The sequence below is a fragment of the Colias croceus genome, chromosome 12 (genome assembly GCF_905220415.1).
Source record: "Colias croceus chromosome 12, ilColCroc2.1".
Classification (NCBI taxonomy): Eukaryota; Metazoa; Arthropoda; class Insecta; order Lepidoptera; family Pieridae; genus Colias; species Colias croceus.
In genome coordinates this window covers 2774989-2798591 of record NC_059548.1, presented here as the reverse complement: position 1 = coordinate 2798591, position 23603 = coordinate 2774989, and the positions used below count along the sequence as shown (strand labels likewise).

At 32.3% G+C, this 23603-nt stretch overlaps 4 protein-coding genes across 5 annotated transcripts; 1 reads left to right on the top strand and 3 right to left on the bottom strand.

Annotated features, from left to right (window-relative positions):
* Positions 1 to 17: 17 nt before the first annotated feature.
* LOC123696299 (sodium channel protein Nach-like) lies at positions 18 to 5395 on the bottom strand. Of its 2 annotated transcripts, XR_006752053.1 has the most exons (10): positions 4924 to 5395; positions 4455 to 4649; positions 3796 to 4083; positions 3429 to 3513; positions 3131 to 3216; positions 2549 to 2748; positions 1994 to 2165; positions 1555 to 1658; positions 482 to 1081; positions 18 to 312 (listed from the first exon to the last, which is right to left on the bottom strand). XR_006752053.1 is itself a non-coding variant. In XM_045642408.1 (9 exons), exons 1-9 carry the CDS (start codon positions 5022 to 5024, stop codon positions 846 to 848), a joined length of 1467 nt encoding a protein of 488 aa, XP_045498364.1. In that variant the 5' UTR covers positions 5025 to 5395; the 3' UTR covers positions 19 to 845. The 2 variants fall into 2 exon arrangements, 1 of the variants encoding a protein (XP_045498364.1); XM_045642408.1 differs by having other exon boundaries at positions 19 to 1081.
* Positions 5396 to 5567: 172 nt separating this feature from the next.
* LOC123696298 lies at positions 5568 to 10210 on the bottom strand. Its single transcript, XM_045642407.1, has 3 exons — positions 10090 to 10210; positions 6932 to 7132; positions 5568 to 6103 (listed from the first exon to the last, which is right to left on the bottom strand). Exons 2-3 carry the CDS (start codon positions 7124 to 7126, stop codon positions 5912 to 5914), a joined length of 387 nt encoding a protein of 128 aa, XP_045498363.1. The 5' UTR covers positions 7127 to 7132; positions 10090 to 10210; the 3' UTR covers positions 5568 to 5911.
* Positions 10211 to 14290: 4080 nt separating this feature from the next.
* Positions 14291 to 20450, top strand: LOC123696078 (sodium channel protein Nach-like). Its single transcript, XM_045642083.1, has 10 exons — positions 14291 to 14592; positions 15517 to 15723; positions 15975 to 16140; positions 16869 to 17017; positions 17507 to 17645; positions 17758 to 17838; positions 17972 to 18224; positions 18440 to 18635; positions 19561 to 19667; positions 20107 to 20450. Exons 1-10 carry the CDS (start codon positions 14399 to 14401, stop codon positions 20343 to 20345), a joined length of 1731 nt encoding a protein of 576 aa, XP_045498039.1. The 5' UTR covers positions 14291 to 14398; the 3' UTR covers positions 20346 to 20450.
* Positions 18686 to 19323, bottom strand: LOC123696082 (acylphosphatase-1-like). The gene has a single exon (XM_045642087.1). The coding sequence runs from the start codon at positions 19139 to 19141 to the stop codon at positions 18740 to 18742; it is 402 nt and encodes a 133-aa protein (XP_045498043.1). The 5' UTR covers positions 19142 to 19323; the 3' UTR covers positions 18686 to 18739.
* Positions 20451 to 23603: the final 3153 nt, after the last annotated feature.

The window sequence follows — 23603 nt, the reverse complement described above, 5'->3', positions numbered from 1 at the left end:
TTCCAAGTATCAAACCAAAATGTACACGACCATTGTTCAAATTATCAAAACAGTGCATCCAAATTTTAATGTGAGCTAAATTGTGAAATACTTAGCATTCTTAATTATTTAATTTATAAACCTTTCGAAATAACGTGATAGAAAGTTATCTTATGACTCAATATTATATTTATATCTCATGTAAAGAGATGCAGGTTAATTGCTATAATTTGGCCATAATAGCCACTTAAAAATTCCATGGTGAAGGAGTTAATTACATAATAGGCACCTAATGTATCCGAAACAGTAACAAACTTTTGACACTTCATTATTCTGTAAATCAAAGATAAATCTGTATAAATCGTGCATGCTTACAGGAAAATCACATGTAAGTCGGGAAATATGTATCGTGTTTCTGAACACTAAATCTTTTTAAAAGCGGAAGATCCATACAGAATTACGAACATAAGTTCCATTAAACAATAATAAGGCAATGTTATACCGTGTTGCATCCACTCTAACTGTACGTATCCTGTCGGGAACTAGGTCTCTTCTAGAGTTTACTGGTCATAGCACAGTGCATTAAACTTGCTGATAATGACTCGTGACTTCATAATCATCGCTAAATGTGCTGAGATCGGATGTGTGACGTATAGAGTGTGATAGGTCAAGTTGTGTAGAACTCTACAATGCAGATATAACTGCACGCAAAAGCCGTTCTCAATATATGTCTCTGTTTTGACTTATTCATGTTTACACACATTACACATACATGCATCACATGTTTATTACATGATTGTCACTTCTCCGAGTCATGAGTTCCATGCCAGGATAGATTTTTTTGTTATACAGTGAATATGCTTGAATTATTCTTCCAAAGGTATCATGACGGACGGATTTTTATTCCTCTTATAAGCAAAAAGCTTTTTTAATATAAGATTCTTTTTCGCGTTTGTGACATCGTTAAGAAGAACAATATTGTTACGATTGCGTTTCTTTAAATAAATGTTGTCAAATAATCTAACGGTGAAGAAGAAAATCAATTCCACGAAGCTTAGTAGACTTGCACCCACGAATAATCCAGCTGTGCCTCCGACGGACACTGAAATAATACCATTTTAATAATGGAAAAAAAAAGAAGATTCAAATCAAGAAAAAGAGCTAATACTAATGAAGATTAGCTCTTTAATTGAGGAAACAGAAAATCTTATTTCTTATTACCTACTAATTATCTTGACTCTTGTTAATGATTAATTAATTTATAATAAAAAGAATATTTTTATTCTTTGTATAATCAAAAGACTTTATTAATACCCAAAGGGTCATATGGTACAATTGAAAACAAAAACAATATACGTTTTATGTCGTAGATTCGGAAGATAATAATTATGTACTATCTCTAAACGAACACGTCTTATCCGTCTTTTTAGTTGAAGATTTTGTAATTTCACTTATGCAAGCTTGACTTGTTCAACATGATGTTTAATTGGCACCAAACATTAAATATAAAATAATGCCAAGGCCTCTATTATGTTTTTTACAACAAAGAACTAATCAAAAGTTTAATTGAATTACCAACTAAATCAAGACGGCTTCTAACGACATTCCTCTTGAATCTTTCAGTCGGTAAATACGCGAGTATCAGCTCTACGTAAGCCTTCTTCTTTTTAGGCCGCCCACTACGAACAAAAGTATTATCAATTCACATCATATGAAAATACTTACCTATTGTGCATAACTAATACAAAACTACAAATAAAATAAGGAGAGATAAGAAGATACATAATAATATGTAGTTTCATCATTAGAGCAGTAATATTTTATAGACCATCTGGTAAAATAGATGCAGTGAAAATATCAAAACAGATGCGGGTTCGTTTACCAACTCGTGACCGAATTTTTTGTATTCTTTAAAAAAATCGCATATATTTCGCATTTGAATGTTATAAAAATAAATGCAACATTTTCACATGAATTCTTATCATAAATATGATCTAATCACTTATGCGCATACCCTTTAGCTCTAACAACGTCTTTTATAACAGTGATCTCTGTTTCATCACAAGAAGGCAGACAGTCGCACGCCAGGCCCGGACGTTTATTCCAAGGTGGCTTGAGAGTGGTCAAGTCGCTCGCGTGGTTGTGCAGACATGATATACCGGAGATGTTGCAGCGCTTTGAATGTTCTGAAATCAGTGTACTATAAAGAATCAGTAGCATTGAATAAGAATATGAATTTGAGTTCTAAATGAATTAATAGAGTTAAAAAGTTTGCTAATATTCTTACGTACGCTTTTTACTGTTTAGTAGTTATTTCTACTTACCGACATGTCACATAATACGTTGACCTATGATTTCTATGGTTGACCTACTCGGGCTATTGACAATCTCAAAGATATATTAAATAAAATGCCCTATGCCAACTACAGGTAGTCCTGTTAAAGCCGGGCAAATAGAAAAAGACTTACCTGTTTATATTCAATACATATTTTATAAATAGAAACTAGCGGCTCTACGAGTAATATAATAATACCAATAACAACTTCCAAAATACGAATACAAAGCCTACCAGCTCCAATCATAAAATGGTCATTGCATCCACAAATTTCCACTTGCCGTTTCTTTCTGCACAGCACGGTGCATGTGCTATACGAGTAGTGAGGGTAGAGACCACCCTGGTTATCGTCGTTGAAGCGACAGGCTCTCTGTTCACGTGTAGTCTGTACTACTAGAGGGTCATTTTCTATGTTTCTTACTGTTAAGTGACGTCTGGAAGAGAATCATTAAAGGAGCTAGAGGTGGATGTTGAATTGTTGATAGAGTAATCATGGAAAGGTCATGGAAGCTAAACATTTCTTTTATGATATTCGGTCACCGACTAGGTCGGGTAGGAAAAATACCCGTAGATGCTTCTGCTTGTAAAAGGGTGTAGGTGTCGGTAAAAAAGGTAATTATGAAAATTTATAAGCAATATTTTAATTTCACAAATTACAAATGTAAAAAAATCTCGTATTTTTAGTTGTGCTATAACGTAATGAAATTTTAACGCCGTACAAAATTTACAGATTAAACTTCAATTATTTAATTGTTATTTTCATTTTATAAGTACATAATGTAATATGTTGGATATTCAAAATAAAATAAGACTTACTGATAATTTTTCCCTGACGCTAATTTTAATGTTGATGAAGTGAGTGTGGTTACAGTTGGTACTTCATCTTCCCCGAGTGTGTATAACTTTAATAATGGAATTCAATTTTATTAGACCAATAATATATTAAACTACGTGATGTTATATATGCCTATAGCCTTCCTCGATAATTGGGCTATGTAACACCGAAATAATTTTGAAATCGGACTATATATATAGTTCCTGAGATTAGTGCGTTCAAACAAACAAACTTTTCAGCTTTATAATGGTATAGATTTAAAGTATAGATAATACTTACCATAGCATGTTTCAGTAATAATTCGAAGCTTAAAACTCCTTGTTTGTGCTGTTTATTACTAACCATGGGATAAATTTTAGGATTTCTGAAAAGTAGTCGTAACATATCATATTGACAAACACTTAAGCTAGAATATTTTGTGCATAATTTATTGATTAATTTATTATTGAGGTCCTCTTATCACTTATAAACTAGAGCGAAACGCAATAAAATGTATAATTCGAAGCTATTTAATGACTACGGATTTTTTTTATTACTTATAGAAAGATGGTCGTTACGCGTCAACTTTTCAATCGAATTATTTTATCAAAAGTGCAGCTTTTACTGTAATTTTATTTATTTAAAGATATATATCATGGAAACTTACTCCACTTGAATAGAGTTGATCGTGTAACACATTCCGATATCCGTTTGCAAGGGAAGAAAGTACTCGCAGCAATCAAATGCGTTTCCATTATATGAACAATTCTGTAATAATTGGGAACATGGACTTCTAACGAGATCTGCGTAATAAGAATAGTTAGATGTTGGACATTGAGGATCTGGGTTTTTGGTAGCGTAACATACATCAACCAGCCTGTAGGCAAAACCACGAAAGTATGCTATGTCGCGTAGTGCGTCTTCTAGGTCTATCAAATGGTCTGGTGTCCAGATTCTGCAATATTAAGTGACGTACATAAACTAAACAATACAACATGTATTCATTTAATGAAGATTCATTCAAACGGTTTTCTAAGCCCAAATGGTAGTGCACCGTGCTCTTTATAAATTTAGTTGCGTGCTTTCAATAGCGAAATTGAAAATTTCATATAACTAGAATTTTTCAAACACCTAGATCTTAAATTGTGTCTGTTTTTTTTTTCAAACTCACCCTTAAGTAATCGAAAATTTATTCAAGTCGACTTTTTTCCTAGTAGAGATTCTTTTGCCTATACATTTTATTATTTAGAACTTTCTACGAACTTCTACTACGATAAGGTTCTCAAATTGGTTTACTTAATAATAATTTGGTAAAGATTTACTTACGTATCAGAAACGTTAAAGATCTTATCATCATTGTCTAGTTCACAGACCGCAACAGCTGGTAGCTTTGTGTCCCAGTCCGTATACGTAGTTTCAACTCCGAAGCTTATGGGATTGTTTACGAAGGCATCCCACGCTGAGCCGATCAGAAGAGCGGAACCATACCATGACAGAATGACTAGCAAAACCCAGAACAATCTAGAATTCATAGTAATATCTAATAACTTTATTGTTATTTTATAGGTGTATGAAATTTTTAGGGATATTAAGAAACATTATTTTTATTTATATGAACGTTTATCTTATTTTGCATACAGATAGGTAGCTTATATTTTTATTAATTACACTTTTCTAAAGTAATATGAGCAGATAAATTAACATTATTTGGACCGTGGAAAATGTTCATAGGGAAAATGAATTAAGTTAAAAGTTTCATTGACTAATTCTATGATGTATTCTTGGATATATATACCTTTCCACCCAATGTTTAGTTTCATCAGCAATTATATGAAATCCAGCGAAGGTACAAACCCTACAATATTCTTTGACATGATGCTTACACGATACAGACATTATTAGTATTAAACTGAAAAATATAAATGCAATACAGTATGATCTAATTTGTGAAGTTCACGCTACACTTATTGTGCAATTGCTTTTAATAATTAATAAGATAATTGCATTAGATATAATCATTTGTACACGACCAAGGTTAAACATGCGATTAAAGTGGTTATTACGATTTACTGTACTTTGATGTTGCAATTACAATTATTTGATCACGACCTTCATGTTTAATGTACATGACCAATAAAATGTAATCTCATAATTAAAAAGCCAAACTTGTAGAATACGAATTTATTTATATATTTACAAATTTAAGGGCCGATTTTTCAATCCTTGGTTAAAATTATTTATCCGTCCAATAAAGTATTTCACGAACATTTTAAAATGTCACCTGTAAACTGTCAAATACAGGTAATTAGAATACATTTTTGAAATGGTAGTTTAATACGTTATTCGATGAATAAATTTTAACCAAGGATTGAAAAATCAGCCCTAAAAGTACTTAAATCTAGATCACAACTCATTTAACAAACAATAAAAATACACACATTAAGATGAAACTATATGTACAAAAATCAATATACAATACATCAATCTACCGGACATACAAACAATATGGCTCTATAGTAAAGCAAAAATAATTTTATCATATAACGCAAAAATACATTGGCATTGCACTTTTTATTCGACGGAAAAGTGACTTTTGGGTGAATACAATAAAATAACTAATGAAGAGGAGATTACACCCATAGCTGCTGTTTCATATTTTAAAAAGAACACTTTGGAATAGAGCCTAGAGGGGAATTATAGGATGATAAAGGAAAGGGACACTGGTCTTCATTTTACGATAATATTTACAAAATGTAATTAAGTAGAGGAACTTAATTCCGTCTTCACTTTAAATATTGTAATAAATCTGGGTTCAGTACAAAAGGAGAATCATTACTGGGAGGGTAATAATGAGCGTGATTGTGTTTATTTGAGGGATACTGGTTGATGTAATTCCTCCTACCAATGAAGCCCGCGTGCGTCAAGATTTTGTAGATTTCCGTTCTCGATACTGTGTCCGCTTCTCTTTCGAAAACCTGAAACAATATAAGGCTGTTAAAAAAATAAGGTTATTGTAACAAAGTTTACATAACACGTCGTGTCGTATGCCTTACATTTATATCTGTGATAATGTAATAATAAAAACCCTCATTACATAAATAATAATACGTACAATGTACATATTATATAATAGCTTCCGCCCGCGACTCCGTCCGCGCGGATGTCGGTCTTTGCGTGGATGGTTTATTTCTCCATTTTGAGTAACTCGGACAATGACATCTTATAAATATCTATTGGACCCAAATACGGCTAGGTCTATAATAATACGCAACGTGTGTTCGCGGTACCTACTACAGAACAACGTCTATGGATAACTGAAAAATTGAGATTAATTTTTTTTCTACGTATTTTTCCAGGATAAAAAGTATCCTATTTTACGCCCAGGATAATAAGGTATAATTATACCAAGTTTCATCGAAATCGAACCGGTAGTTTTCACGTGATGTCTTCACATACAGACAGACAGACAGACAGACAGACAAAAATTTTTTTAATCACATATTTGGGTTTGGTATCGATCCAGTAACACCCCCTGCTAGTTATTTTTTCAATATTTTCAATGTACAGAATTGACCCTTCTACAGATTTATTATATGTATAGATTATTATGTAAAATAGAATGCCCAAATATTTTAAAGATATATTTTGATTAGATATATTTTGAGAATATATATTTTGACTTTTGATTGTTTCATACAGTTTAGTTGTGGGATTTTGAGTAACTTTATGGACCTTTTGAAACGATCTTAAAATCAATACATTAATCTATAACTGGTTTGTTTTACGGGAAGGGAAAGGATTACCGCTTTCTCTCCATTATGCAACAGACTGGTCAAAGGCAGAACTTCTTGGAGATTTCGGTTCCATAACGCCGGGCTTCTTAGGTGGAAGGGTAGCTGCTCTTCAGCGTGACGTACTGCGACCACCGCGGGGTGCGGGGGAGGTATGCCATTGGCCAGATACGTGCTGGTCAGCAGGAGCACGATGGATTTGATCATTGTTGTCTGGGGAGAAAGGATGTCTTTATATTAATTTTTAAACATACAACGTATCATAAGTTCTGTGATTTTCAGATATCATAATATACTTTAAGTACCTATCTATTTTCTCAAATGTTAACTATTGATTTAACAAATAATAACGACATTACCGTAAATGCATTTTGTATGACTGAAATACAACCAGCTTTCAATAATAATAGGTACTATGAATTATTTTATAACTCTATGTACCCTTTTTACTAATATACGAGTACCCTAATAGCTTTTTAATCTTAGATACCATATCTTTACTAATATAATAAAGCTCAAGAGCTTGTTTGTTTGGTTGAAAGAGCTAATCTCAGAAACTACGGGTCCGATTTAAAAAATCGAGAGTCCCTTTATCGAGTTAGGCTATATATTACCTACCATTAGGCTAAGACAAAAAGCGGACCAATGCGGCTAAAACCGCAGGCCAAAGTTCAGCAAGAACCATTTTAGAATATTGTAAATGAAAAATTTCAAGATATTATGTTGTTTCATTGAGTAAAAATATTTAATCACATCAATTTTGTTTCGTACATTTTACGTATTGGTTTTGAAAAAATAAATCAGACTAAAACTGTAAAAAAGCTAAGTATTATTTTTAACTAAGATTATTTAACTGTGTATTATGCTTTATATATTATGTTGTCAATTTTAAAGTAACTTTTTAATTTTATTTGTTTAGATTTCAATTAATTTTATTTCATTTTGATTATTATATTGTTATTTAAAATTTATCAAGTGATTATTCTAAAATGTATTTTATTAAGTTAAAATGTATTTAATGTGAATATTTTTATTATTTTTTTAATGTAATTAATTTTTGTAGTGCATTTTTTATTAGTTGTCCATCATGTCCTATATTTTTTGTGTTTTTTATGTAAAACAATCGATGTACAGCTGCTAATGAGCCTTAATAAAATAAAATAAAATAACTGGCTCTAGATTTACATATGACGTAATAAGTAGACGTCGAGGAAATAATAATTTCGTCGGATAATATATTTGATTGATTTATTGAAGTTAAATATGCGTGCGCGTATTTTTTTGATTAACGAATACTTCACTAATCTTTAAATCGTCACGTCTCTATACTAATGATAAATATCTTCAATTATTCTTCGTTCAATCTCAAGTCATTAGTTTTTGAGGTAAAATGAGGGTAAAATATGTAACACTAGCTTTCCGCCCGCGGCTTTGCCCGCGCTTTAAATGAAAAACCCGCGTAGTTCCCGTTGCCGTAGGATTTCCGGGATAAAACCTATCCTATGTGTTAATCCGAATTTATCTCTATGTGTGCTAAATTTGATTATAATCGGTTCAGTAGTATTTGCGTGTAGAGTAACAAACATAATATATAAACATACACATACAATACACATCCATCCTCACAAACTTTCGCATTTAGAATATTAGTAGGATTTTTACAAATTGTCATGCCGATTAAAAAGCTTTATGGGTTGTAAACTTGTAACAACAGCAGTTTTAGCAAGCATTGTTATTTGATATTTCATATAGATTATAGACCAAATTCGGGCATTACATTTTCAAAGAATTTGTAAAGACCAACTGGACTACATAATGCAATGTATTGCAAAAAAATAAGTGTGATTAACAGTTAGCAGTTAACAAGTTGATTGTTAGGTAAATATAGGCTGGGTACATTACTTGTTATTAAACTTTTATTAAAATCGGTTAAGGGTTTGCCTGAGGGGCTAACGAGCAAGAAAAATTCATTTTTATACTATGTATATGTAATTTTGTACAGTAATTCTAGTTACCTACAAAGTACAAATGCAACGTCCTTATTGTGCAATCGATTGCTTTTCCATGTTAAAAGCATGGTTTGTGAACATAACAATACGCCAAGGTTAAACTTATAAACGTTATACTTTCAAATGTTCCAAACATTGGTTAATGTTCTAGAATCTTCCACGTGAGAAAACAACATCACTTTGCGAAAGACCATCACATGACCGCATAAAATCTTCACACAAAAACAACGAGGCCAATGTACTATGAATTACGTTTGATTTATATTTTTGTTACTTAAATATTTCAATGTTTTTTTCATTTAAAAATTGAAGTAGTATATTAAGAGAGTCTGGTGTTAAAGCGACTCACCTACCGCAGATAAACGTAATTAATATAATTTACCTATCTATACATTAAACAAACCGACTAAAAAGTTTTCAGATTACAACAAACACAACAAAACTTGTGCACAAAACCGCATAAGATTCAAACGTCTATGTACAATAAAAAACATATGAATTTTTCGTAACGGTTCATTTGACTGAATGGACCATAGACAGCTTAATTGATAGTTTTTACGAATGTTCAAATAACGGTAATGATTGTGTATACCAATATTGAAGTAGCTCTATGTATCTATTATGTATTAAGTGGGCGAATTATTAAGCTTCAAAATATCGTAACATGTTACCTAACTTGAATGTTAATAAAAAAACAACGCGTGCGCGTGCCATCAAAATTGTTTTTTTAGGACAGGACAGATGTTTTTTATATGATGGAAAAATAAAATTAAGAGATAATTTGCGAGTGATATTACCGAGTTTATCTATAACTGTATACTCTTATACTAAAACTGTTTGCCTTTGCTATCTATCTATTTTAAAAAAAAAAGAAAGTAAAAAGAACTAAAAACCACGCTTTTTATAAGATAAACTCACAATCAAGTCTAAAAGAGTTACATATAAATACCTATACAGGTGAAGCTAATAAAAGCGTGTTTAAAACACTTAAATTTTTTCACTCAAGAATTATTGCTATAATTTAATTTACTTAGCATTTACTTAAAGTTAAGCTTGATTAAACAAAAAAAAAGCAAAGGTACATAAATCAAAACCTCAACCCATTTATACCCACGCTGTACAACACTAGTCACTTCATAAAAAACACAACACAACACTAACCTTTTATTCACTTCACTAAACGTAGGTACACTTCACACCACAATAAATTAATTGTAACAAAAGCTAACGTTGGCATGCCTTTATCAGGTGCGCTGACTAAATGCGACCCGAACCAAGTGAGAGGCTGTACCCACCACCTATCATCCTTCAAATTCCACCAGAACCATTATTGTGTGTTCATTATTACAGCATCTTTAATAAGCTATATACCTGTATTGTATACCTATCTAGGTGTATTGTGATTGACTAGTAAAAACAATCGAATTCGTATTTTTAACGACAAAAGATACTTCGATTAGACATTTTAAACCTCCATTTTAAACATTGTCAGTTTTTAATAATATATTGACACAAACATATTGAAATGCTTTTAATGTAATTAATTTAAAAATGTAGGCATGTTATTGATGAGCCTTCATAAATCAAGTGCAAACCAACCTTAGATTTTGATGTCTATATTTAAATATAAATTAAGTTTTCGCTAGATTATCTAGTTGTTATCACATCGTATCACATTTCGTTACATAATTAATAACCAGTGTAACATTCTATATTAAAGAATTTTCCGTTTAAACTTTTGTTTAAATAATGACCCTACTTCCAATTAAGACTAGTAAAAACAACTTTTTAAATATAATTAGTGCCATAGTTTAAACCATTATCTAACCGCATTTTAATAAACAATAATAATTAAATTTCCATATTGGGACACGACGGAAAAATATTAATATTCATACAATCCATAAAACTAGATTAGTTTTAGTAAATCTCGCTCGTAATATTTCTACGTAATGAGCAAGATTTAACTTATAATTATTTAGGATGTTTTACATACAGTATATCATATAAGTATTGTAGTATATTTATAGCTATAATAGTATAATAAATATGTTAATCCGATACCTTTGTTTTTCGTTTCTTGTCACGCCATGGCGCCAACGAGATTACAAAACTCGATCTGCATTTTTATAGTGTCACTATAGGCTATATGCAAAGTAATTTAATTATGTAAGATTTAATGGAATAATAATTAATTATGGATAATTATGGCATTTCAATTCTATTAGGTTTACACGGTTTCTTATGTTTTAGAATTAGCATACTGCATAATTCGATAAAAGCGTATTTGGCTTATAGGTATTGGCCATAACTTCATAGTAGGTACGTCATTCGTAGTAAGAAAGAATGACGATGAAGGATTAAGAAATGAATAGCAATGTACCAAATAATAGTCCCAATGAAAGTATACACAGTGTTCTTTTTTACTAGTTTTGCTGGTAATTTACATAATTAAGTGTAAATTCACACGAGAAAAACATTAGGTCATCGTACCTATAACGTATCAATGTAATGCTGTCATTAATCATGAATATCCGAAGGGCAGGAAAAGGAATTCATAAAATGTATAAATTTAATTGAATTTCTAGATTTTTCCAACGTTAACACTCGATAATTATGCAAACACATCTAATGCTAGCTGTTGCCTGTGCCTTAGCCCGCATTGTCAATGGAAATACCGTAGGTATCGTCTCAAGTTCTAACTTCTAACCCCAGAACCCCTAATCCCCAGAAACAAAAACATAATACATAATTATTATAAATAAACCCGTTGCGAAGTGACTGAGAAGCAGTAAGGCTATGATTTTGACCAGACTTTCTTAAAAAGGTAGATTTCAAGCATGCAGAATATGTAGGCTTATATCGGTTGTGATCTTAGTGGCGATCCCAGGTTTCTGTAGTCTCGTATGATATGAGGTTTTGCACACGTACAAAATCTAACGACTCATCACGATGACTGTGCAAAATTTTGTGTTTTGTCATGGAGTGTTGCTTACATGAAATAGAAGTATTGGTATAATTGGGTTTTCTGAAATACTTTTCAAGTACAACAATAGGGTTATATTTATAACCGACTTCTTATAAAGGTGTCGTTCTTGTTGTGGATCCTCTACACAGTGTGGAAATTTTCGATGGGCCCTGGAGGGGAAGTACTTGAAATACTGGAGATAGCAAAATTTAGCTGAAAGGAAACATTCTTTTATTTTTTAAAAGAAATAATATATCACTGCATTTGAAGATTTTCGAAAATTCACTTGCTTCGACCGGGAACCGAACTGCTATTTCTTTTTCCCTCCAGGGCCCATCTAAAATTTCCACACTGTATATTATATTTACGTCATAAGCGTAATCACATGTTTTAGAACTAGCTATAAAAAAACACTTAACATACACATTATTTATGTATTCACTCAGGCAAAACCATATAATTTTAACGTAACATCGAAAGGCAAAAAGAGCGATATTGTAATCGGATCCAAAATAGCGATTATGTCAACAACTGGGTTGTTAAATATTGTAAGTTTCGTAAAGATGGAACTACCGGATGACGTCTTTACGCAGCCATAATATTATATTATGTAGTTTGATTTTGTTAAGAGTGAAAACGAGGGCTTCGATCTTAAAATATTATAGACTATCGTATAGGCCTAAAATCGTGCATAAATTTTAACTAATTACGAAGATTAGCGAAGTTATATTATTTATGTACCTTGCTTAGTCAAAATAACTGAATATAACTTACCTACTATTAGAACAATTTTTTGAAAATTCTGAGTTCTGGCTTATAAAGGCAAGTTTTCAGTGTTATTAAATAAATAGGTTAAAGAAAAAGTAGCGTTAGCTACTTGTGCTAAAAGCTAAAAATAAATAACGAGAAACTTGGTTATCTACGAATTTACCACAATATATAAATTGACCTACCAAAACTGCATATATATTAAAGTAGTCCATTACTGATATTCTTAATAAAATACTCTAATTAATTAATATTACCTATACCTTTTTTAATTGCTCTAGCTAACGGTAAATTGAATCAAACGAGTTTACAAGTTACATAATAATGGCACAGAATAAAATTCGTCGGCTTATCAAGTCTAGATTGGCAAAAATTAGGGTAAAGCAGTTTTATTATATCACGTTATGCAAATTATAGTTGGTGAAAGTATAAGAATCACATGACTGACCATTCCAAGCAAATCACATTGCAAAACCATGTTTCCAAACAAACTACAATTAATACACCGACAATCTACATTCCGCATATTTATGTGTATTCAGAATAGAGATAAATGCATTGCTTAATCCTTGTTTATCTAATGGTGAACAACATTTCTGTTTTAATTGGAATGCAATAAATTAAACAAAACATGTCTAAAGTCATTATAATATTATAGTACTTTAAAGACTATATTGTTCGGACAAAAAATATATAAAAGAATAAAACCCATTGGAAAAGGAAGACGATATTATAATAATTATAGTCCATTGAAAAGGTATGTACAGCTGGCCTTAAAATGTACCAATTAAATCAAAAAATGACAACAGACGTTTTGACACGTTGCCCGATACAAATGCGGTTCGATTATACCTCTTGAATGGTGATGTAGAGCGGCCGCTCCTATAAAATTATGCATATTTTGAATTTTGATTATGCATCAAAATGAAACCTCATTCTGTTTGCTTTGTTCAAAGCTCAAAAATTGCCCATCAAAATAAAGGTTAAGAGCACTTTATAGCTGAGATTATACTTTTACTACCTATATATTAACTATTAAATTATTTAAATACATACCTAATAAACAATGCTCTTAGTATCCCCAACAATTAAAATGCTTGATTGAAAACATTTTAGAGCATTTCTATGTTTATCGAATCTTAAATTTCAAGAGACGCGATTCTGGCGAATAGCTAATTTATGATCAGCTATGTCACTTTTTTTTCATAAATAAAGACACAATATAGATTTTATTGGATGACTCTACTATATTACAAAACATTTTTCCCAAATGTGCTATTAAAAAACATTAATTCAGAAATTCTAACGTGACTTGTTTCGGAGTGTGTATGGTTTGGAGGAAGATTCATTGTAGATGTATTGATAAAAATTTATAGGAGTACCCTATATTTTCTAATGACAGAACGACGTCTTATCGTAATTATATGTTTAAAGTAAACAAATGACTTCCTATCTATAGGTTAACATATATTAATGAACAAACAAATCACAGTAATCAATAGCTTTAAAGAATCGATCAATCATAGCGTTTAACCTCACTTTGACCGATGTTATCTAGTAATAGAATATTTAAACTATGGCACATGATTTAAAATGATCCTTGACACTGCAACAGCATACTTGTGTTTTATGAAAAAACTAAGAATTTTGTGACAACCGCAATACTGTATTTAAATTATTAGATTAATAATAATCTTATAATCTATCTTATCACTTGAAGTAGTTGTCGCGTAAATGCAGAGGAAAGGTAGTAATCAAGATATAATGGAACCAAATTATTCCATGTATCGTGACCGTTTAAGACGAAGAGAGAGAACAAAGAGTGACATGTTAATGGCCAGCGTTAAAACAATTAGCAAAGAGTATTGTAAGGAGTCTTCAATTTGTGGCCTAAAGCACCTGGTTGAAGACACGTCTTACATAGAAAGGTATGTGAAAGTAGGTACCATATAACTGGAGTGGACCTTAGACACGTTTCACTAGACAGAAGTGCAGTTATGCAACTAAAGACTGCTTCGTTATGTCATGGATGCAGTTTGCTTCCTTCTATATTGACCGAGATGAGAATACGATAAGTTATATCTGGGTAATGGGAATAATGTGTCTATATTATGTTTTCGTAAAGGAGGTTGTCATTTGGACATTGCATGATTCTTAAACGACGCTCTCACAATAGAAGGTTTTCTTTGTCTGTTGAAATGAACTATAGTTTTAAACAAGAAGCTTGTTTTAAACCATCTATAGAGCTTTTAAATTTAAAATTTTTCGAACGTAATTCTGCGAAATTATAATATATATTTTAAAGCATTTATACATGTATAACATTATGTCACATATAAATAGATATTTAAAATATATTAAGTTTCAACAACAAATAGAGAGTTAAGTAATAAAATTTGCAATACAAAAGTATTAAGATAAGAAAACCTTGATAAAAGTGTAAAGATGCGTGTTTAAAAGAGATACCTAATGGATGGAAACTTTTTGTACCTTTCTCTGTTTACCGACCTTGAAGAAATTTTAAAGTTACATCTTGTATGATTGATGTTTGAGAACCTTCACTTTATGCAATGTTATCAAAATATAAACAAGCACATAATTTTTGTTGCTACGAATAAAAACACCTATTGATTATAAATTTAAGCTTCTTATATAGTTAGGTATATAAAAAAATGCAAGTGCTTTTCGTCGTAGAAATATACCTAGCTTGATTGTGTTTTATTTATATGTCACTTTTATATTATTATAAATACGTAGTTTAATAAATAAAAGACTATACCCACGCATCTGTTCCTAACTTAATCCTGAGATGCTGAATCATTCATTCTAATGAGAATCATTATTACTAACAGAACAATATGGATTATCACCATGCTCAGTGCACTAATATGCTCCATATCCCTGGTGTGGATGACCTTCGAGAGATACTACCAAGCTCCCTTGGTGACCACACAGATGCCTGAAGGAGTGTCTGTAAGCAAAATCATCTTCCCAGCAGTTGGGATATGCACCAATAACAGAATTAGTAAACGATCCGTTACTGAGTTGGCGAAGAAATTGTAAGTTTGGTTGTAAAATATTAAATTACTTGCACAAATTAAAACAAAATGACTCTAAACAAAAATGGAAAGAAATTCTGTAAGACTTCATGGTCTAGGTATGAGTTCTAAACACACTAACAGTTGTTAAACTTAAAAACTACTTAAATCATTTTTATAAAAGATCATGACAAAACTGAAAACTTGCGTGTTTGTATATCAATTTCGCTAATCATAAACCAAGAAATGATAATATAACGCCATACTTTCAGGATAAAAGAACCACGGAACAAGAACTATAACGAAGAGCAGATGCTAGAACTGCTTTTTGGCTTGGGTCTGTTCTATAATATGCAGCGGATGAACGATAAGATTGTCAATGTGAAGAAGTTACAACGCGCCTTGGGGGACTATGACGTCAACGAGCTCATGATGAATGTAGTTAATTATAATTACTAAGAAAAAGATTATTTTATTAACTCTAAAAAGGGTTTCACATCTGTTTTTTTACAGTATTTTTAACTGTGAAAGTATCCTAGCTTGATGCTTTATTTGCCCTGGGGATCTAACTCGATGACATAGCAGTATACAATGTCGTTGGTACAAACCTTAACTAAACGCAGATATTTTCAATCTTGTTGAATTAGGAATAACTAGGACACCTATTTATAAAAAGGAAAAGGGTTTCGGAATAAATAGCCCGAACGTTCGAACAATTACAAGAAAACAACGTTAATTACTTAACCGAGCAGCTACACTGATGTAAAAACAAGTTACGTAAATAAGTACTCGACGAGGGCAAACGGTAATCTTAATCTTATCGAGGTTATAGGCTACTTATTATCAATTTCGACGACGTAATTTCCCCATAAAAAGCCTTTTAAATATTTACTAATCTCTCCGTTTTAGCAAGAATTCCTTCTATAATACGGATATAACATCACGTGTTTTTAAAAAGTTCTCTTTTACAGAATTACTTTTTGTTGAAATTAGGCACTTTATTTTTTGAAAAACTTTTCAAAAAACGATAAACATGTTCTGTATTTAGAATCGTGTGATTTATAAAATCTACAAATTATTTTTATACTTACCGAAAAATCCGTATTCTATTTTAACATTAAAAAATTGACTGGAACTTAATTTATCATGCAACATCTTTGTTTTAGCTAACTCCAAAGTGCGAAGATATTCTGGTGCGTTGTTCCTGGAACGAAAATCCCATGAACTGCTCGGATTTATTCGACTTTCGGTTGACTATGACTGGCTATTGTTGTACTTTTAACTATTTAAGGAGTTCTGATGTTATGTTTGAAGAGTATGTATAATTTTACAATTATTTAACTTTAATTTTACGTACCTATATCATTTTTTTGAAAAATACATTTTGAATTGTTGAACGAATAATGTGGAACAAGTCTCTGGAATCTGGATGCTTCTAAACTTGTTAGCGTAATTTTTACTTATAAATCCAATCAGAATAGCTTGAGAATATATTTTAGGTAAGGATTTAGAAATAAATGTCCAATTGTTAATTTGTAATGTTGCCTAAATGTTAATAAGTGTTTTATTATTTCGTTTATTATATCTGTCTTTTTGAGCTACATAGCTTTGGTCTTAAGGTGGGTTCCCACGGCCTGATTACTTCACAGATCCGACCGCGCCAGACCAGACCACAGGCCGTGGGTATCGGCGCATCCGATAATGTCTGTCGATACCCACGGCATGTGGTCTGGTCTGGCGCGGTCGGATCTGTGAGGAAATCAGGCCGTGGGAACCCACCTCTAGGCTTTGGTTTTTCTAACAGAAGCCATGAGGCACGAAGTACTGATATGTATATGTATGGCAACAAATCGAGCTTCGATTTCGACCAAGGACTAAAGATCCTGCTACGATTAAATGAGAGTGACGATTTCTACTACAATGTACCTTTGAAAGGTGCTCAGGTATATAAAAATGTTCATTTTCAGACAAGAGTACTTATTTAAAAAAAAATTTGATGCTTCAGAGCTTTTAGAGAGCTTGAGCAAAAATTAATTCTATTCAATTCTATTTCAGCTGCAGTTCTCTGATGCATATGATTTTCCCGATGCACCTAGTGGCAGTTTTTCGATGCAAATAGTTAGTCCTAATGTTCAGGTAATTTTACTTGAACCTAAATTTCATTGAATGCTGACTTTTCATTTCTATAGCGATCAGCGAATATATTCAATCATATTAAACTTTTTTATAATATTATCTAGTATTTAAAGAACACTACTACACATTCCAGATGACTGTAATAGTAACTGCAAGTTTCACAGAAGCCTCACGAGATATCCAACACGTTCCCGTAAAACTGAGAAACTGCTTATTCTACGATGAATCCCCATATCTCCCATTCTATACTCACAGTGATTGCTTGTTGAAATGTCGAATGTACTTCCTAATGAGCAAATGTAATTGTACTCCGTTCAATATGCTCAAATTGGCTCACACTAGAACATGCGACGTCAGGGATATACCATGTTTGAGGATATTTAATGGTAAGTTTTTTTTAACTATTTAAAAGCGGAGAATTTCAACAGTCATAATATAGTGGCGAGACTTTACAAGAAACTTAAGCTTCACAAGGAAAAAATTACCCATAGGTACTTACTGTTCTAGTACCTAGTTACTTTTAATCATAATTATATGAGGCAAGTAGAGATGAATATAGCACACTAAATAATTTTTGTTCAATTAAAATTGTTTTGTTTAGCTCAATCAACAGCTGTGCGACCAGATATTGAAAATGTTCCATCGGAATTGGAACTAAACCTCGTGTCAGGAGGCATTCACTGCCCCATGTGCTACCCAACCTGTTCAAAGACAGCCTACAACTACGACTTTACTAATATAAACATTTACCCTGACCGTACCGACGTTGATTCCATCAAGGACAAGATGGATTGGCTGTAAGTGAAAGTAGGATTATACAAAATTGTACACAAATAAATGATTTAGCTGTTACATAAATAATTTAATTAGTAAATCAGGCAGCACCCTTTCAGAATTCAATTTATCCTCGTATTTCGAAAGACCTGAAAGCGGTGTTGTTGATGGGGCCTTCATTCCGAAAAGCTGTTTTGTCGATTTTAGACTTGGGGCTCCCGATTTTCTGCAACCAGATTTTCATATCTTCAACCGCGTTATGGGGCCCTTGTAGCTGACCAATAACTGTACCTTGCGGTGTGTTCATCACCCATCCTTTCAGTCCCAGCTCTTGAGCTTTTTTCTGCGTATACTTGCGAAAGAATACCATCTGAACCTTTCCAAACACTTCAAAATCAGTTGTTATCAAGCTAGCTTTTTTTATCCCAGACATTATTGAATTAGTGGGAAGAAAATTGTTCCACTTTGTGTCATAATATTGTGATATTTTCTTGTTTACTATCGTCGTTCGGGGTGACGTAAAGTCCATCTAGTTGTTTGTTTCCATGCACTTTCCATGAGTTTACTAACAAACAAGGTTGCTATAGAGTCATATCCACAGGGTGGTCATATCACATCGTAAACAACATCTTTAGTTGGTTGCCTGGAAGAAATCACTTATAAGTGATAAGGCCGCCATCTGTGCTGTGTCTTCTTTTAGTATAAGTTTTCTTTTTGTTATTTTTGTTGGCAGTACAATAAAGTATTTAAATAAATAAATAAATAAATAAACAATACAAAATTAACGCGTTGTTTGTTCGGTTTTTATGTCTGTATTACGCAGGTTTTTCCTCGAGTTTTCAATCATACATTTGTGGGTCAGCTAGACAAGTAGGTATATTTCAACATAGGTATGATAAATGTCTGCAAACTAAATAGCATTGTTGAGCTTTCAAACTATTGTTTCAGATACGGTGCGAATTTCACTGGAACATCCATTGTTCACGTGAAGTATGGCAGAGAAGTTGCAGACTGTTACGGGCAGAATGTCATAATGAAATGGTTCGACTTGATTAGTGAGTAGGCGTTGATATAGTTGAAGATAGTTTGCGTTATTTATGCAGATACGCTGATATTGAATTTTTTGAGTTTGATTTAAAATTATGTACCTACCTATTTCATTCTTCGTAAGGATGCTTGCTTGTAGAATGATATGCGTATAATCTTTGACATATATACATGATAATGGTCAATTAATTTGAAAAGTGGAACGGTCAATTAAATTCGTAATATCGAATGATAAGCAACTTATAAGATTTGGCTAAGTACCTAATTATTATGCTTGAACCGTGAACGGCCTATATTTTGCATGCTTATTATTACAATATCTATCATTTTATACTTATTTGACGATGATTATTAGAAATCAATACATAGTTATTAAATTATTGTAAAAGTAATTTTATAAATTTCACAATGCAACCTCACATTGGCTAACTTCGTGACTTTTTTCAGGTAACATAGGTTCAACATGTGGTTTCGTCACGGGATTTAGCTTTGTGTCTGTTATTGAGTTCATCTACTTCTACACTGTGAAGTTAGTGCGAGATTATGTTCTTCGGTTGCGACGGGAGAGACGAATCGCGAGCGAAGCGTCGACGCCAGCGCAGTTTGAGCATATTAGCCGATATCGACCTATTTATTGGAACGAAATAGCGGGATCGACGGCTTGGAGATTGAATACACCTGATTAATGAAAATGTTAATATTTATCGTAAAGCTTTACGCCTGAATATCTTTTGTTAGAATTAGGATTAATTGAGTTGCAAGTAATAAATAATATCAATATAATTCTCAACCTACGTAGAGTGCAACTACGTGTAATAACAGGGACCCTCACAGGGCACGGCCCCTTTAACAAACATCTCTTTAATCTAGGGATCACTGACAGTCCGCTATGCAGAGCATGCATGGCGACCGAGGAAACGGCAGCCCACGTCATCATGGAATGTAAGGGGGTTGCGGAGTACAGGGCAAGATACCTAGGGTCTCCTGGGTCCCTCCCCGAAGCCTTTGGCAGCCCTCACAAGCTGCTTGGCTTCATGGAGGAGCTCGGGTGGTTTCAGTTTTAGCTGGTTTCCCCCAACTCCCTCTCTCACGCAAAATAGGCGCTTGACGTCGAGTTGCGGAGAAATGCCCTTCTATTATTATTAACTAGCTTCCGCCCGCGACTCCGTCCGCGCGGATGTCGGCCTTCGCGTGGATGGTTTATTTCTCCATTTTGAGTAACTCTGACAATGACATCTTATAAATATCTATTGGACCCAAATACGGTTAGGCCTATAATAATACGCAACGTGTGTTCGCGGTTCTACAGAACAAACGTCTATGGATAAAACTGAAAAATTAAGATTAATTTTTTTCTTCGTATTTTTCCAGGATAAAAAGTATCCTATTTTACGCCCAGGGTAATAAGGTATAATTATACCAAGTTTCATCGAAATCGAACCGTTAGTTTTCACGTGATGTCTTCACATACAGACAGACAGACAGACAGACAAAAAATTTTTTAATCACATATTTGGGTTTGGTATCGATCCAGTAACACTGCTATTTATTTTTTCAATATTTTCAATGTACAGAATTGACCCTACTACAGATTTATTTATTTATTTAAATTCTTTATTGTACTGCCAACAAAAATTACAAAAAGAAAAGAAAACTTATACTAAAAGAAGACACAGCACAGATGGCGGCCTTATTACTTATAAGTAATTTCTTCCAGGCAACCAACTACAACAATATGTATAGATATCAATATATCTTAGTGTCAAATTTCTGCTTTTTTTACAACGTCTCTTCAACGAAGCAACGTCTACGGACTTTTTATTCTATAGTTTTCTTCCAGTGATAACTCAACATATTTTAGACTTAAGTAGGTACGAGATAAGATAAAGTTTATAGAACAAAATAGTATTCCTCATTCCAGCAATCCTCAGTACTGGAATGAGGATAATGTATCTCGTCCTCCTCTAATTTATTTTTTTATTTAATTCAAGAACATAGTGGCTTACAGTCATGCCAAAGCACCACTATGCTATACAGTACAAAATCATTATTTTACAGAATTCTAAGTCAAAATACCTACACATGTGAAAATGGAAAGAAAAATACTTATGACATAATGATTAATGACTAATCCTATAGAACAGTCAGCTTTTGATATCGATACGTTTATTTCCATAACTAGTATAATTTTCCTTTGTACTTGGGTCTAGAAAAAAAAAACATATCTACATGGTAATGTCTTGTATTTTTAACCAAATAACAAGTTATTCTAGATTTTTTATTTGTATAACAAACTGGGCTATCACCACGAAAATCAGTAGAACCATTATTGTTTTGTTTGCATTCATAATACAACGTAACATAAGAACAGCTGTAGTTTCACACAGTAATATAGATGTTATCAATCCATAATTGCTGGCCAATTCGAAGTTGTATCATTGTGAATTATCGTTTTATAGAATAATGATTCTCTTACCAGTAAAATAAGCATTTCAAATATTGTATAACATCGTTCAATATCTATTGAAGAGGACAAAGTAGCTTGATATTATGAATCCTCCAAATAATTATGTAAATATTTGGTGGAATAGCATAAAGAGTCTACCAGATACAACATCTATTCATGGATTTAGATTTATAACTGACTCTGAGAGGCACTGGATTGAAAGGTTTTTATTTCGTACATTTTCTGAAATCATAAATTCGTATAGTTCTGTCCTTTTTTTTATATAGTGGGGAAATCTTCCAAAGATTCTGTCCTGCGACTTTATTATACTACCAAAAAATCGATAAAATCTGCTTAAATTATACACAAATAGTACTAATTGTACTTATAAATATTTAAATTATTTAATATAAACTGTACACATAAATATTTTTTAATAAATTTTCAATAGCATTCCAATATTTTAAGAACACTTTCTAGAATATTCTGGTTAGTCTTCGTATCGTTGTCCTGGTACTGCTCATCACTGCTCATTGCGGCTCAGTACAGAGCGTTTTTAAACAACCCGATATCGTTTGTCGTGGAGACCACTTACACGGATTGGAACACTGAATTTCCTACAATTGCTATTTGTGAGAGCGATAATACAGCTCGTATAGAGGAAATATCGGATGGGTAAGTGCTTTATAGTAGTAGTAGGGTAGTTGTGTATCTAGTTACTCATATTATTTTTTAATTAAAAAAAATTCTCGTGTCACAATATTAGTAACCATTTTATCATACTCCGAAGCGGCTGGACTAATTCTTATGAAAATTTGTATTGCCTATATTGCCTATTCGGTAGATTCGAGAAATGGCTAACATCTATTTTTCATAAGGCAGAACAACGACAGCTAGCTTTTTATAATAGGGTAATTTAAGCTCACGACTCCTCATATTTCCTTCCTTCTGCAAAAACATACACTTTTTAAAACTAACTTTTGCTAAAATTTTCCATCAAAAAAAAGTAAAAAATGTCGTGTTCTTAAGTTTTTATATTTATAGAATGAGAGAAAGACTTAATGAGTCTGTGATTTTATTAGTTTATATCTGAATTAATTACATGAAAACTGTAAATTTAGTTTATGGGGCAAGGACCACGATTTTAACATAGAGGAAGTTTTGAAAGAGTTGGCATTTTACAAAGGCGTCGCGTATTATACGAGTGAATTTTGCAACACTGAAAACGCCTTGCCTGAATGTTTTGCAGTTAACATTACGTATTATGTGAATTTGGTAAGTACAAATAATAAACAAAAAATAATAAACATTTCACCAAAGTTTAGATGAAACCTATTTCTTACATATTTTATATAAAACTTGATACGATGAATTTTAGTCTAGTGTGAATAGGTAAGTATATTATAATATTTATGTGTGTATATCTATATATACCTACACACATAAATATTATAATATACCGGCAATAAACTCCATAAGTATATTTACTAATATTATA